The sequence below is a fragment of the Girardinichthys multiradiatus genome, chromosome 2 (genome assembly GCF_021462225.1).
Source record: "Girardinichthys multiradiatus isolate DD_20200921_A chromosome 2, DD_fGirMul_XY1, whole genome shotgun sequence".
NCBI classification, from domain to species: Eukaryota; Metazoa; Chordata; class Actinopteri; order Cyprinodontiformes; family Goodeidae; genus Girardinichthys; species Girardinichthys multiradiatus.
Window position 1 is genome coordinate 39124531 of NC_061795.1, and position 14665 is coordinate 39139195.

At 36.4% G+C, this 14665-nt stretch overlaps 1 protein-coding gene across 1 annotated transcript in view; it reads left to right on the forward strand.

Annotated features, from left to right (window-relative positions):
- Positions 1–14665, forward strand: part of LOC124858416 (neural-cadherin-like) — a 176702-nt gene that overhangs the window by 136153 nt on the left and 25884 nt on the right. Inside the window, exons 24-26 of the mRNA XM_047350454.1 lie at positions 7752–7876; positions 8051–8178; positions 11044–11167. Of these exons, the coding sequence (XP_047206410.1) occupies positions 7752–7876; positions 8051–8178; positions 11044–11167 (377 nt within the window). The remainder of the gene's footprint in view (positions 1–7751; positions 7877–8050; positions 8179–11043; positions 11168–14665) is intronic.

The following is a 14665-nucleotide window of genomic DNA, read 5'->3' on the forward strand; positions in this document are numbered from 1 at the left end:
TGTCAGAGTAAAAATCAGCAGTACTTTCTGCTCTGCTATAACCCTAAGAATAAAATGTAGCTTTTTCTTTTACTTTGACATGATAAACTCAGAACACCCTGTGAAAAAATAAGCTTGTGTGCTTCTTCTGTAGGTAGATGTGTGGGAAGACTTATTTTTCCACCAGTGGCAGTGGTCAGCTTGGCATGATCAGTGCACAGCCGGGTCAGCTCACCCGTTCACTAATTTGTACCCCCACCTAATACTCATGCATTTCCATTTCATCCCTTCTTACTTCATTTTTTGTACATGTTAACAAACCATTTTATTACCATGCACTTAACCATTGCATCTTTGTTTATTCTATTTTGTAGTTATGTATTTGATTATGAATAATGGACATATTGACATTATTAATATTCCCCTCAGTCATAAATCATTTGATTTATTTTGGGTCACTTTAATATCAATATAAATGTACAATACTGTCCACCGAATACATATCCATCATACAAAAATCAGTTTTATTGTTGTTTATATAAAGCCGTGGAGAAAGGTATGTATTTTTCTGTTAATACTGTAATCCTTTTTAAATCTCTTAGACAGTCCCTCTTTTATAAATTATTCCAATATTTACTATATACATTTTCACTTGGGTTTGTGGGTTTTGGATTTAAGTGCTGTCGTTAACGAGATAATTTCCCCAGTGTGGGATAAACACAGGCTATTCTATTTTCTTAAAATCCATTCTAAAATCAATCCTTAAAAATGCTTTGATTTAACTGTGTATTATTTTCTGAAGACTTTGTGTTATGTCCTGTTTCCATATTGGTTTCTGATTCCAGTTTATGGAAGTTGGCTCATAAGTATTGAAAAAAGTATCTGAAAAAGGAACAGGCTGAAGCACCCGGCTTTTTAATGCCCATCCCATAAAAACCAAGAGTAACCAAGAATATCATTATAATTATTTTACTTTTAATCAGCTATCATTTTTTTACATTTTAATATTAACTTGAACCATGACAGTGAACTACATAGTTTTTGTTCATTATTAAGGCCACTCCACAGCTTAACACCCAAAACTGAAATGCATCTTTTTTTTATATATTAGTATTCTACATGTTTCAAAAATAAACCGTCAGTCATTTTCTGTACCGTTTCTTCCATAGTGGGTCATAGTGGGAAGCTGTTGCCTATCTCTAGCAGTCCATGGGTGGGAGAGGGGGTACACCGTGGACAGGTCGCCAGTCCATCGCAGGGCAACACAGACAGGCACAAGACAAAGAACCATGCACACACTCATTCACATCTATGGGCAATTTTAGAGAGACAAATGAACCTAACAGTCATGTTTTTGGACTCTGGGAGGAAGCCAGAGTAGCCGGAGAGAATCCACACATGCATGGGAAGAACATGCAAACTTCATTCAGAAAGACCCCCGGCCAGGAGTCGAACCCAGGACCTTCTCACTGCAAGGCAACAGTGCGACCAACTGCGGCACCATGCAGCCTCAAAATAAGCAAAAATATTATTTTGTCCTTTTCTTTATTTAATTAAATTCTGAATGCAAATAGGAAGACAATTGTTCACTACACGAAAAAGCACATCCATTATTTGTGTATACAATATCCAAAAATTTGAAAGTGGAAGTGCAAATAACTGATTAGTTATATCCAGCATTATTAATTGTTCTTATGGCTCTTTCTGAAGTTTGACTATTGGTTCAATATTAGTTTTATATGTAATTTCCCATATTTAAGCACAGTATAAAAAATAAGGTTATACAAATTCACAATGCAGTATACACTCACCGGCCACTTTATTAGGTACACCTTGCTAGTACCGAGTTGCCTTGAGAACTGCCTTAATCGTTCGTGGCATGGATTCGACAAGGTACTGGAAACATTCCTCAGAGAGTTTAGTCCATATTGACATGATAGCATCACACAGATGCTGCAGATTTGTCGGCTGCACATCCATGATGCAAATCTCCCGTTCTACCACATCCCAAAGGTGCTCTATTGGTCTGAGATCTGGTGACTGTGGAGGCCATTTGAGTCCAGTGAACTCATTGTCATGTTCAAGAAACCAGTCTGAGATGATTCGTGCTTTATGACATGACGCGTTATCCTGCTGGAAGTAACCATCAGAAGATGGGTACACTGTGGTCATAAAGGGATGGACATGGTCAGCAACAATACTCAGGTAGGCTGTGGCGTTGACAGGATGCTCAATTGGTACTAAGGGGCCCAAAGTGTGCCAAGAAAATATCCCCCACACCATTACACCACCACCACCAGCCTGAACCATTGATACAAGGCAGGATCCATGCTTTCATGTTGTTGGCGCCAAATTCTGACCCTACCATCCAAATGTCGCAGCAGAAATCAAGACTCATCAGACCAGGCAACGTTTTTCCAATCTTCTATTGTCCAATTTTGGTGAGCCTGTGTGAATTGTAGCCTCAGTTTCCTGTTCTTAGCTGACAGGAGTGGCACCCGGGGTGGTCTTCTGCTGCTGTAGCCCATTCGTCTCAAGGTTCGACATGTTGTGTGTTCAGAGATGCTCTTCTGCATGCCTTGGTTGTAACAAGTGGTTCTTGAGTTACTGTTGCCTTTCTATCAGCTCGAACCAGTCAAAGTCACTTAAATCACCTTTCTTCCCCCATTCTGATGCTCGGTTTGAACTGCAGCAGATTGTCTTCACCATGTCTACATGCCTAAATGCATTGAGTTGCTGCCATGTGATTGACTGATTAGAACTTTACGTTAACGAGCAGTTGGAAAGGTGTACCTAATAAAGTGGCTGGTGAGTGTATGTCAGCATTTCCTATTTAACCTGTTAAGCCCTAAGGGGTTTTAGAGCAATTTCCGCCTGAAATTACATACCTTAAATAAATCAAGTATAGCTCCACAACTACAACGACTGCATGCAAACTTTTGGTACCTGTGGAAAGGTAAGACATAAATGAATATATTTTTTAAGTGGAACCACTATTACAATCGTTACTATGACTGATTTATTCATGATTAAATACAGAAAAGTTTCTATTATTTGGCCCTCGCCTTACTTTATTTCTAAATAAACATTGCAAAACACCAGGAAAATCCTTTGGAAATCCTAGGAGAACCCCCAGGTTGTATTCATCAACATATTGGCTATAACTGCAGCAAATTTGGACTGAATCAGTTGAAGCATTTATGTTCCACAAAGGTTTTAGTGGGCAATGTGGCAGGCGGAGCTGGGATTTCAGCACAACTTAGCCAAATGTGCCAAAACTGTGCTGAATGTGTTTTTCATCTCATAAAAGGGAATCTGGTCAAATAAAAGTACTGATTACCATTGTAGGAGTCATTCTGCATACGACATAGCCTTTGGGCATGACATTTACCCTGTGTATCATCAAAATGTATCACTGTGCACAGCATAATATCAATATAATGAATAAAAAACAAGTTGAATTGTATAGTTTTGTCAGTTTTGAAAACAAGAATTTTCAATGGAAAACAATGTCAAAAAGCAGTTATGTATAAAAAATATAGAAATAGAAATATAGGCTGTAAAAATATAGAAATTGATTAGTTCATAGCTAAGTTTTCTGATCACAAGATGATAAATTATTTGCTATTGTACTTCAAAACTAGACAAATAATACAAAACAGCAGTTATAAAACAGTAGAGTAATTGGTAAAGTGTAAATAATAAAACAGATTCATAACAAGCTTTCAGCCAGTCACCATACAGGACAGGTATGTATTTCTTTGTTCTGCTGGAGTGGGGGGAGGGACGCCATGTAATATAAAGACGCTTGAAATAAAAAGTAACGGTATTACTTACTTATGAATCGGGTGAATGAGAAGAAGTTGCTCATCTTCTTCCTCATCAAACTCCACAGCTGTATCTGAAGAATCTACTATGTCAATATCCCTCAACCGCTTCCAGAGCGGTCATCTGCCTCTTCTGCACCATTATTATAAAATAAATCCCAAAAAAAAAAAAAAAACACCGCCGAAGCAGAGCAAGCTGACTTGGACTACAGCTGTGCGTAATAACGCCTGTGCGCAAAGCAGCTGAGAATGCCGATATTATAACCTCCGTTGCGCACGGAAATTACGCCACAGGAAAACGTAGAGCAAATATGTGACATACCTCGTTTGAAAGGTGAGGGTCTCTAGTTTCTGTACATACTGGTCAAGTGAGGGCGTACCATACTATATCTGTGTACGAAAGCATTTTCTCAAAAGAAACACCACATCCGGTGGGACCTTAAAACAACTTCCTGTGTTTTTAAAGTGCTGTAAAACCGAAAGAATTTGTGTATAACAAATTTGACGACTTGATTTATCAACATTAAAGCCTCATCTTCCGAGATATTTAGAAAAATAAAAACGTATCCGTGTTTTAACCGGTTTTACGGCCGAAGAAAAGTGGGTGGGGCTTAACCATCCCGGTACCGGGATGCTCGGGTTAACACACCTTTCACCTTGTAAAGCAAAACAATTGATTTGGATAGTTTACATCTGTCATATTCAATGTGTGGTTTCCAAAAAAGTTTATGATCTATGATCCTTGCTTGATTTGATAGCAAACAATTTAAGTACATTTTTAATATCCAATTCATAGTCTACTGTAAGAATAAATAATATCTACCAGCAGTAGGTTGCAGTTTGATCACAGGACATAATCATATTTCATGAGTAAATGGGTCAAAATGGGGATCATTGTGGAAAGAAGGATTCTTCATAAAATGAAGAACATTATGGAGAACCCTGAGCATCCTCTTCATGAGACTGTCCTACAACAACAGAGTGTCTTCAGTCAGAGGCTTCTTCAGATCTGCTGTAAGACGGAGCGCTACAGGAGATCCTTCCTGCCCACAGCCATCAGCATCTACAACGGCTCTTTGAGGAAACCTTCATAATATGAGCTATAACAACATTTGATTTCCCTTTGGGATTAATAAAGTATTTTTGAATTGAATTGAATTGAATCAGAAGGACACTAAATGGAAAAAAGTTTACAGATGATAATATTTAATAACATAAAAGTGTATGTACAGTTGGGTATTCTTTAAGATCATTACTCTCCATTATTTGTCAAACAACTTAAGTACATAAAAAAATTAACTACACCATGGTTTACAAAAATGGTACAAAATGGTTTGTTTAATCGGGGCACAAATTGGTAAAGGGGCATTTGAGCCAGTGCCTTAAATTCATGATATTTATATATTTACCATAAATGTTCTGGTTTGGTACACAACAATTCTAGCTTGTATGTAAACCGAAACAGCAAGTAAAGGTTTGATTTTAGAAGTATGTGTTTCTTTCTGTTCAGTGCTACCACTCCAAATATTAGTTAACATCATGGTCTATGAAAAAATTATTTGTTCTTTGCTGCTGTTTCAATTTTTAGAGTGTTTAGAGGCTGGAGGAGTCCCCGCTTCATTTCTAATGTCTGTTGGAACTCAGAGGGTTAAAAACATGTAGGTGATGTGTTTTCTTCTTTTTTCAAATTAACAGATGATGTGCAAGTGTGTCTTACAGTGGACAACTCTCCGTGCATTGCTCAACAAGCAAACCGCGTCTCAGCACGCTTTTTTGTGTGTTTATTATGTCCTTAAGACATTTTTGTGTTCTAGTAAACAATGGTGCTGTGATGCAAGACAAATTTCAGATTTTTTCTGTCAATAAAGGAATGTTGTAGTTTATCGTATATGCCTCTACAAAAGCATAGGTTTTGGCGGTTTGCATGCCTGGAGCATTCAGGTCTGTTGCCAAGGCGGAATGGCTTTAGGAGAGATGTCAGAGAAATCGTTGTTGCCCATCAGTATGAGAGTTCTTGCAATTTCCAACCTATATAAAATCCATCATAGTTCCGTGAGAGAAGTCCCTCACAATTGGGAAAATCTGAGCCATTGGCTAACATTGCCAAGAGTAGAGCTGAACACCTCCAGGTTTGACCGTTCAATAGTAAGAGATATTAAAAATTCCAAGAGCTACGTCTAAGGTCTCGTTTAGGAAGTTGAAAGTTAAAGTTCATGACAGTGCACAACTACTAAATCAGAAACAGAAACTTCAATAAAAACAAAGTTCATTACAAAATAAGAGGGAAAAAAATCTCCAACAACAATTTGATAGAGTTTAAGTGTCATGGAAAGGGTTTTTGCTCTGTTTTAAGACTAAAATAAAGAAAAATTAGTAGAGCATAAGTTTTGGCCGTGAAAAATTAAACATTAATTTATTTAATATACATAAATGTAAACTACTTAGAAGTTCATAAACTATCTTGGAAGTATGATATGCAATATGAAATGCAACATTCAGCATTCTTTATCAGCAAGGATTAAATTAACTTGAAAACAAATTATGTAATTTTCAAACATTATTGTGTCTAAGACATTAGACTACTCCTTAACAGAAACAAAAACATTGCACTTGTCCTAGAATAGGATTCCAGTGTAGCTTAGCGTAGTTCAAATTTACATCCTTAAAACTAGCTGCATAAAATTAAACAACATTTCAGTGTAGTTTTGTAAAAGAATACATGTTACTGTGCCTCTTCCAAGTACAACGATCAAATGCCTTAAATACAAAGTACCGGTACTACAATACTTTGTTCATTTTATGAAAACATGGCAAAATAAATAAATCATTTTAGCTAATGTTAAATCTGTATAATGAGCCATACATAACTGGGATGGCTGCTAAAACAAAAAGAGATGTGTATGAGTGACAGAGTGTTGGTTAAACTATATGTCCCTATTAAATCAATAATGGCAAAGTGTAATATGTGATGTGTTAAGTTTTAAGATCCCAGTAAGGTTTTACTGGGACAGAATATGTGAACTCTTTTTGTGCCCCTCCATTAATTATTATTCACTGTGAACCAGTGTGAATCAGTGAACCACACTTGCTTTATTTTGACTCAGGTCCAAATTTTCTTTGCATTTAGCTTGTTTGCTCTCTGGTGAGAATCTTGCATGACATAGTTAAATACCTTGTGCAGTCCACATCACATCCTGTTTTAGCACCAAGCTCACCTGGTATGTTTGTTGTTGAAAAACTCTTAAATCTTAAAGCCCTTAGTTTCAATGAAAGTCCAAGCCACATGTTCTGTCAGTGATTATAGAACAGAAAAAGCTTTTTTCCAGCACCACTTCCAAACAACCAATTGCATCCAATGAGTTTTCTGGAGACTTGGTGATCCCATTGAGTCACTTACAGTGCATGGTTGCAAGATAAATACAGGTCTTCAACAAGCCTAGCAGCCAGTGACTAAGGCAAATAAGCCTCTGTATCATGTCATGTTTATACCTGAGGCAAATGGAAAGCCAAGAATTACTAATTAAATGTTCCTGATCAGTTTGAAAAAGGAAAGTAAACATATCAACTTGAATTCATTTTGAGGCTCTATACTGTTCTCTTTGCTACTCAGATTCTGTGCTTCAGTCTGTTTTGTTGTTTGGTCTTGTTTTTGTTTCTTTTGTTTTCAGATAAGATACTTTCATAGGTCCTTTGTGTATTTTCCTGTACCAAACTGGTTGTTTGAACCTTGCCTTTTTATTGTATTTTTTTATTTATATATTTCTTTGGTTTACAACCCATTTCATCACTATTTTCTGTTGACCCTGGTTTTATATTTTAAATCAGACTCAAATTTTATGCTATTTTTTCATTTTGTGAAATGTTTTTTTCCTACCTTTTCACTCACAATTAATATTTATATATCCTCAACTGGCTTCTGTTAATTCTAATTTACATCTTTTATAGAGCTGATTGGTGGTACTCCTAGTCTTAAAATCAACCATGGTTCTGGGACCCTAGTTCTCCAGTTAACAAATGTTGGAGTGAATGACAAACGTTGGCATCGCCTTGATGTGAGGAGCAACAGCAAAGTAAGAGAAGTACATTCCTGCCAAAGCCCCCACATGGGTGTCATTGTTTGACTGTGCAAGAAAAATTTCAGATTAGAAAACGGGATGCAGTGTCACCAAAGTGTCAAGAAGCTGGACATTCATCCCCACACGAAGCTGTAATGATCTCTCTTTTCTTTCCTACCCAATTTAAAGGAAGTACGCTTAACTCTGGATCGATGCTTCAGCGCGATAGTGATGGAAGCAGAAGGGGTGGAATCATGGGTGATGACAGAGGATCGCTCGTCCTGTGAAATACGAGGGGTCACGCCCAACAGGGATAAGTAAGATCAATATTTAATTTTAGAAAAAGAAAATAGTTTGGGAAAAATATCCTGACTTTATTCTTTATCCCTTTGTGTGAATGTTGTATCCATCTGTTTATCTATCCACCCAGCCCAGCAAGTATACAAAGGGATAAACCAATAATGAACTATTCATTTTATGATTAACTTGTATAATCTATCCATTCACCCGCCTGTCTGTCCATATTTTTCCATCCATCCATCCATCCATCCATCCATCCATCCATCCATCCATCCATCCATCCATCTTTATGTATATATTTTAAAAATTAGCTAAAAAGGACTGAGAGAGGATAGCAGTTTACATGAAAAATATTCATGTAAACCTGAATTAACGCAAATTCAACAGATGTGACCTAGCTAAACCAAGTGTTTCTTTCAATAAAAAAAGTCATGAATTAATGGATGTGTTTTCAAAGCAATTAATTGGCCACAAAAAATATGTGGCTACATGTGTTTTGTGTATATGAGAAGTAAAAGCTTGAATAATTCAATAATTCAAGAGAGCATTCATGAAAGGTGTGTGTGTCTGTGTGTGTGTGTGTGTGTGTGTGTGTGTGTGTGTGTGTGTGTGTGTGTGTGTGTGTGTGTGTGTTGGGGGGGGGGCTTGGGGGGAGTCTTTCAGTAGCAACACAACTATTCTATTTGGGTTTAGCTTTTACTCACTGTTTTTAAGCCAAAACTGACGCATGGCCCAGAGGGACAATGTCCCCTGTAAATGCTCCATATTCTCAGCGGGCAATGGGAGGATTAGAAGATGAAACAACAATAGCTTACAGTTTTCCTGGGGAAAAAGGAAGACTTCTCAAAATTATTTGTTTGCTAGTTTTAATATTGTGTTTGGTAGATATTCTGTTGTGTGTTCTAAGTCATATTGATGCCTAAATTTGTTTATTGAGTGCAGACAGGCTAAAAAATACAAACTAAGTCACAAAATCTATTCCTTTTAAGGTTCTTTGGGAACCTGTTTTAAAAGATACAAGAAGAGGAAGAAATAAAAGAGAGATACAGATTAAATTGTGTATTTTTGCTCAGAAGTCATTTAAAGCATTGCAGAAAATGTCTTCAATCGATTTTTTATTGGTTCTCAGTTCAGTATCTCAGTTAGAAATCTTCACAATCGACAAAACAAAAGTATCTTTAGTATAATTTGGTCGCATGTGATATTATGTGAATATTTATATTTAGCATGGGAAACATTCTTTCAGTTCAAGCCATATCTAAAATGCTAAAATCCAGGGTTTATTATTTATTAAGATTACATCAAATGGATACTCAGGCTGTTTTTAGTTTCTCGTGTTCCACACAGTTTTCTCTGGGGGAAAGAAATTGTTCCTGAAATATAATCCTTAAAATGCCAATTAATTTTTGACTTCGTATGCTCATAGCAGGTTGTGCATGGTAACAGCTCAACTTGTTTACTACGGCATTGGACTTGGCTTGCCTCTGAATTCATTATTATCATCTCAGCTCAGCCACAAGTTTAGAAAATTGCCACCATACACCAGTATTGTTCAATAGCTTTATCGTTATTATTTTTATGTTTCTAATTTTATGAATAGCTGTCTTAGTAGGATTTTATTTAGATTGAAAGACACATCTCATCATTTATACCACTTTCCCTTGTTGATTGTATTTAGGCTTGTAGCTGATGATATTCGTTTTCATGTCCAAATTCAAGGAATAAGTGAAAAGACAGAAAAGATAGAAACCAAGCACAAACCAGCTAAGCATGTAACAAAGTTGACAAAGAGTGATGACACCAAGCTCAGGCTTCAGTTAACACAGCAGCCTCCCAAGAAAAAAGTATTGATAGTAAAATCTCTCATTTTGCCTATCTACTTTATTTTAGCGACCTATACAGTGGTTATGGACAAAAATGGAAGTGAGTGGAAGCACCTTTTTGACTGTGGGAAAAGTTTCACATTTCCATGTAAAATGTATGCGTTTTAGCCCAAAAGTTGAACTGTGCTTCATTTAAGTCAAAATGTTATTCCAAGTATCAGCCACTCAAACTCCTGCTGCCTATTCTACACTTGATTTTCTTTTGAAAACTGAATGGTTTATTGGCTTTTAAGCCTCTTGAAGCTAGGTTGTGGTTGAAGGGAGAGTCAAAACATTGATATGAAATCTGCAGTTCATTTTGCTCAGACACAAAGAAAAAAAAATGTTTCTGCTGCAGCCTGTTAAAAAAAGAGTGCTGATTGCATATTTTTCAATCGAAAGAGGTCACACATCCATTTGATATGTCCCAACAGTTTTGTTTGTCAAGAAAACAATTTTCTGTTTAAAACAATTTGCAGTCACGCTGTTACACAAGTTTAATGGATTCTTTCTTTGTCAATAGACTACATCTTAATTAAGCTTTATTAAAACTGAAATGGAATTTTTATAATCTTACAAACAGACAAAGAGATTCATACAAAAAGGCAGTAGAAGTATTCCACTGACGCTGTGCTTTGACTGTCGCCTTGGCAAAGGACTTATCACTTACATACATACAGTATTGCATACAGTATTGAAAAAGGTAGAGATTCTGTATCAAATATCTTTGTGTTTAGATTTTTTCTGATAAATATAATTTACCCATCATGCATATTTTCAAAGTAAGAGGAAAATAACAATAAAAAGCTGTCACATTCTTTCTGTATGTTCAGAAAGTGTTAACAGCCTCAGCAAGAACTGAGATGAACTATGAATTTTAACTTTAACAACTTGTATTGCATGTTTATGTGTTCCAACTGCCTGCAGTCTGTGTTTTTTCTGTTTTTGTTGCAAGTTATGTCTTAAAATGTAACCTTGAAAACTTTTCCTCAGCTCACAATGGTTGTTCCTCATTCTCAGGTACCTGAATGTAAGTCATGTTCTGCAGCTCGGAGGAGTCAATGAGAACATATCATATGAATACCCACAGCTGCAACACAAACACTACACTGGATGTATAAGGAACCTGATTGTGGACAGCAAGGTAAAATAAAAGAGAAAGCTGATTTAATACTACTGCATGGCTGGATGGATACGTGGCTTTATATTACACAGTTTTTTTAACCTGTTTGGATGACAGTACCCACAGTTGATAGAAGACTCTACTTCCATATAGATGTAAATGTGACCTCAAGGTTACACAGAGTAACCTAATGAATGCTGATGTTGGCTCACCACTTTTCCTGTCTCTCAACGTATCTCTATTAAAAAAACATAACCATTCAACAGAAATTTAAATCTCAGCATTAATGTTATAGTGTGTTACATTATCTGAATATTGTTTACCAGCATGTGCATACAATGAATATTAAATTTGTTACAATGTTGTAAATAATCCAAAAGTTATTAAAAAAATAAAATAAAGAAACAACAGCAGAAACAATACAATGCAAACAAGAAATACATGAAAGCATTAATAGAAATGTTTAACCATTAAAAATAAACTCCAAAATGTACAACAAACAAATCACTAAGATTTGATGGAAATTAACCAATGAAAATATTTTTCACCTTTATGGAAAACAATTGTGTTTTTAGACCTGATTTAAAGGAGCCAATTCAGGAAGTTAGTTAAAAAGCCAAGAAGCATAGGAATTAAATGCTCCTTGTTCAATTCTGGTCATGGGAAGCAGGTCTCTAATGACCTGAGGGGTCTACATGGGTTATACCTGACCAGCAACTCTGAAATGTATTTAGGCTATAGACCATTCACTGCCTTGTAGACCAATAACACGATTTTGATGTTTATTCATTGACAAACAAAGAGTCAGTGCTGTGATTTAAGCTGTATTTTTCTACAAAGACTGGTAAAAACATAAATAATCATAATCTACTGAATTAAAAGCATGGCTCTGCTTACATGTATGCTGATGTGACATGATACAAATGTTTCTAAAAATGATTCTAAGCTGATTTAGTAATAGACTTTATGTAGATTGTAAAATTTAGGTCTGAGTGCACAGTGACACCAAGGTTTCTGGCATGCTTTGTGGTTTTAAGTCTCATTGAGATGAGTAGGCTGCTGAAATCTGATTGACTGTAAGGGGCCATGGTGTGTGGGGATACAGAAACATAAATATGTTTTATTTGTTATTAATGAAACACAGTTTAACTAGGTGGTGATACTTTATTTTATTTTGAGATCACAGTGTCATGGTACAAGTTAAATAGAAGACGGACTTGACTTCCCTGTATAACAGGGATGTCAAAGTCAAATACACCGAGGGCCAAAAAACCAAATTTGCTACAAGCCAAGGGCCAGACTGGTTCAATGTTTATTAAAACATATTGAAATGATTGCACATAGCCTATTGAACCAAGACTTAACACAGAGTACATTATTTAATAATTAAATGAATAAAGCAATATTTTGTTATGGCTCTGTCAGTAACTTCAAGTGGAAACATTTTCAACAGGCAAACAGCGAAAGATTTAGTCAGTCAGTCATCGGTCAGTCATTTTCTACCGCTTATTCCATAGTGGGTCACGGGGGAGCTGGTGCCTATCTCCAGCAGTCTATGGGCGAGAGGCAGGGTACACCCTGGACAGGTCGCCAGTCCATCGCAGGGCAACACACAAACAACCACACACACACTCATTCATACACCTAAGGGCAATTTAGAGTTACCAATTAACCTAACAGGCATGTCTTTGGACTGTGGGAGGAAGCCGGAGTACCCGGTGAGAACCCAAAGATTTAATTGGTTTGAAATACAAAGTATGTTTCTTAATATCAAGATGAATACATAAATAAAAGTGCGTGCATTATAAACTTTATATTGCATTATATTCTTTCATTACAGCCAAACTTTCTCCACACAGAAGACACACAGGTTTGCCTTTTGCCTCCGTGAACATGTACTCTGCCTCCCACCTGGCTTGAAACCCCCTGTTCTCAGCGTCCACCTTACGTTTAGCCATGTTTGAGGAGGGGGGTACCTGAAAGTTGATCTCTGCTGTGATTGCTGATGAACAATGAAGCCGCTTGTGCGTGCTACAGTGACTTCGCGGACTACCGTTGCATTGTGGTTCTAATAGTAATTAAATATCATCCAGGGGGCCAAAGATAATTAATTCGCGATTAGATGACAAAACATTATTATATTATATTTGATTTATTTAATTGATTAATTAATTGATTAACTTTTTTATTTAGGAGTTTAATACAACAAAATAACAATTTCTGCAGAAGATTATTTAGGAAGGCTCAGATTATGATGCCATCACATTCTTATATGTTTATTTGCAATATTTACATTAAACGGAGGCACACCTTTGATATTTTTTTATGGAAATACCTCAAACACACTGTTACCTTGTGTGATGTCATGGGAAAATCAAAATAAATAAGGCAAGCTATCAGGGAGAAAACTGAGGACCTCCTCAAGCCTTGTTCATCCTTAAAGTTTTCAGATGCCCCGTGTTTTTGGAGACAGGTCCTTAGGTCTCGTGGAACAAAGATTTTAGTGGTTAGCTGTACAATTGTAGGAAAAGGGGTAAGCTTTTGAGCCTGAGATCGCCATCCGAACTGTGAAGAATGGAGGTGGTGGCATCATGTTCTGGGGATGTTTTGCTTTAGGAGGGACTGGTGCACTTCATAAAATAGGTGACATCATGAGAAAAGAAATGATCCCAACATCCCAAGACATCAGCCCGTAAGTTTTGTCACAAATGGGTCTTCCAAATTGAGCAGCCATCTCAAAATCCTTTTCTCAGTCCCATAAAAACATAAGCTAGAGAGCAGAAAATGTGTGGTTGACCAAGGCATCTCCAAACCTGACTCAGTTCCTCAGAAATGTGCATAAACTTCTAAATTTAAAGAAAGTTTTTAAAAATGTAAAAATATCAACTTTACTATTCTGGCATTTTGCAAATAGAAAAAATTGTTGTTATCCTAACTGATCTAAAACAGGAAAGATTTTATCTAACTTGGTAGAGAGAAAAAAATGTATGTTTGTTATACAATGCATGCATGTAAACATCTGTTTTCAAATCTACTTACATGTAATGGTATTTGCAATGGAAACATAAGATGGAAATAAACTAGACAGGATGATAACTTTGACAACATTGTGAAAGAAATAGCCGCACCTTAATTAATAAAGCAAATACACAACCTGTATCAAGCGTACTGTGCAGCAATTAAAAGCCTGAAACACATCAATATAATCAGCCAGGTTTATAATGAACAGCACAAGATTCAACAGTATCAGTTAACAAACACACACACAGAGAGATGGGAGTTTGCTTCTATATGCTCATCAGAGCATTGCATTGATATAAATTAATTCCCTAGAACATTACTTTGACTTACATTGTTTAGGTCATTAGGATGATTAAAGTAGAGTAATTGAGGTAAATACCAATGGGTACCACAATTTGATCCCTACCTTTAAATTAAAGACAATTTGTGCTGTTGTCTTGCCAAGTTGCTGATCCCTTCCTGACAGAGAAGCAAACAAATGTCCTCAAACATTTCTAG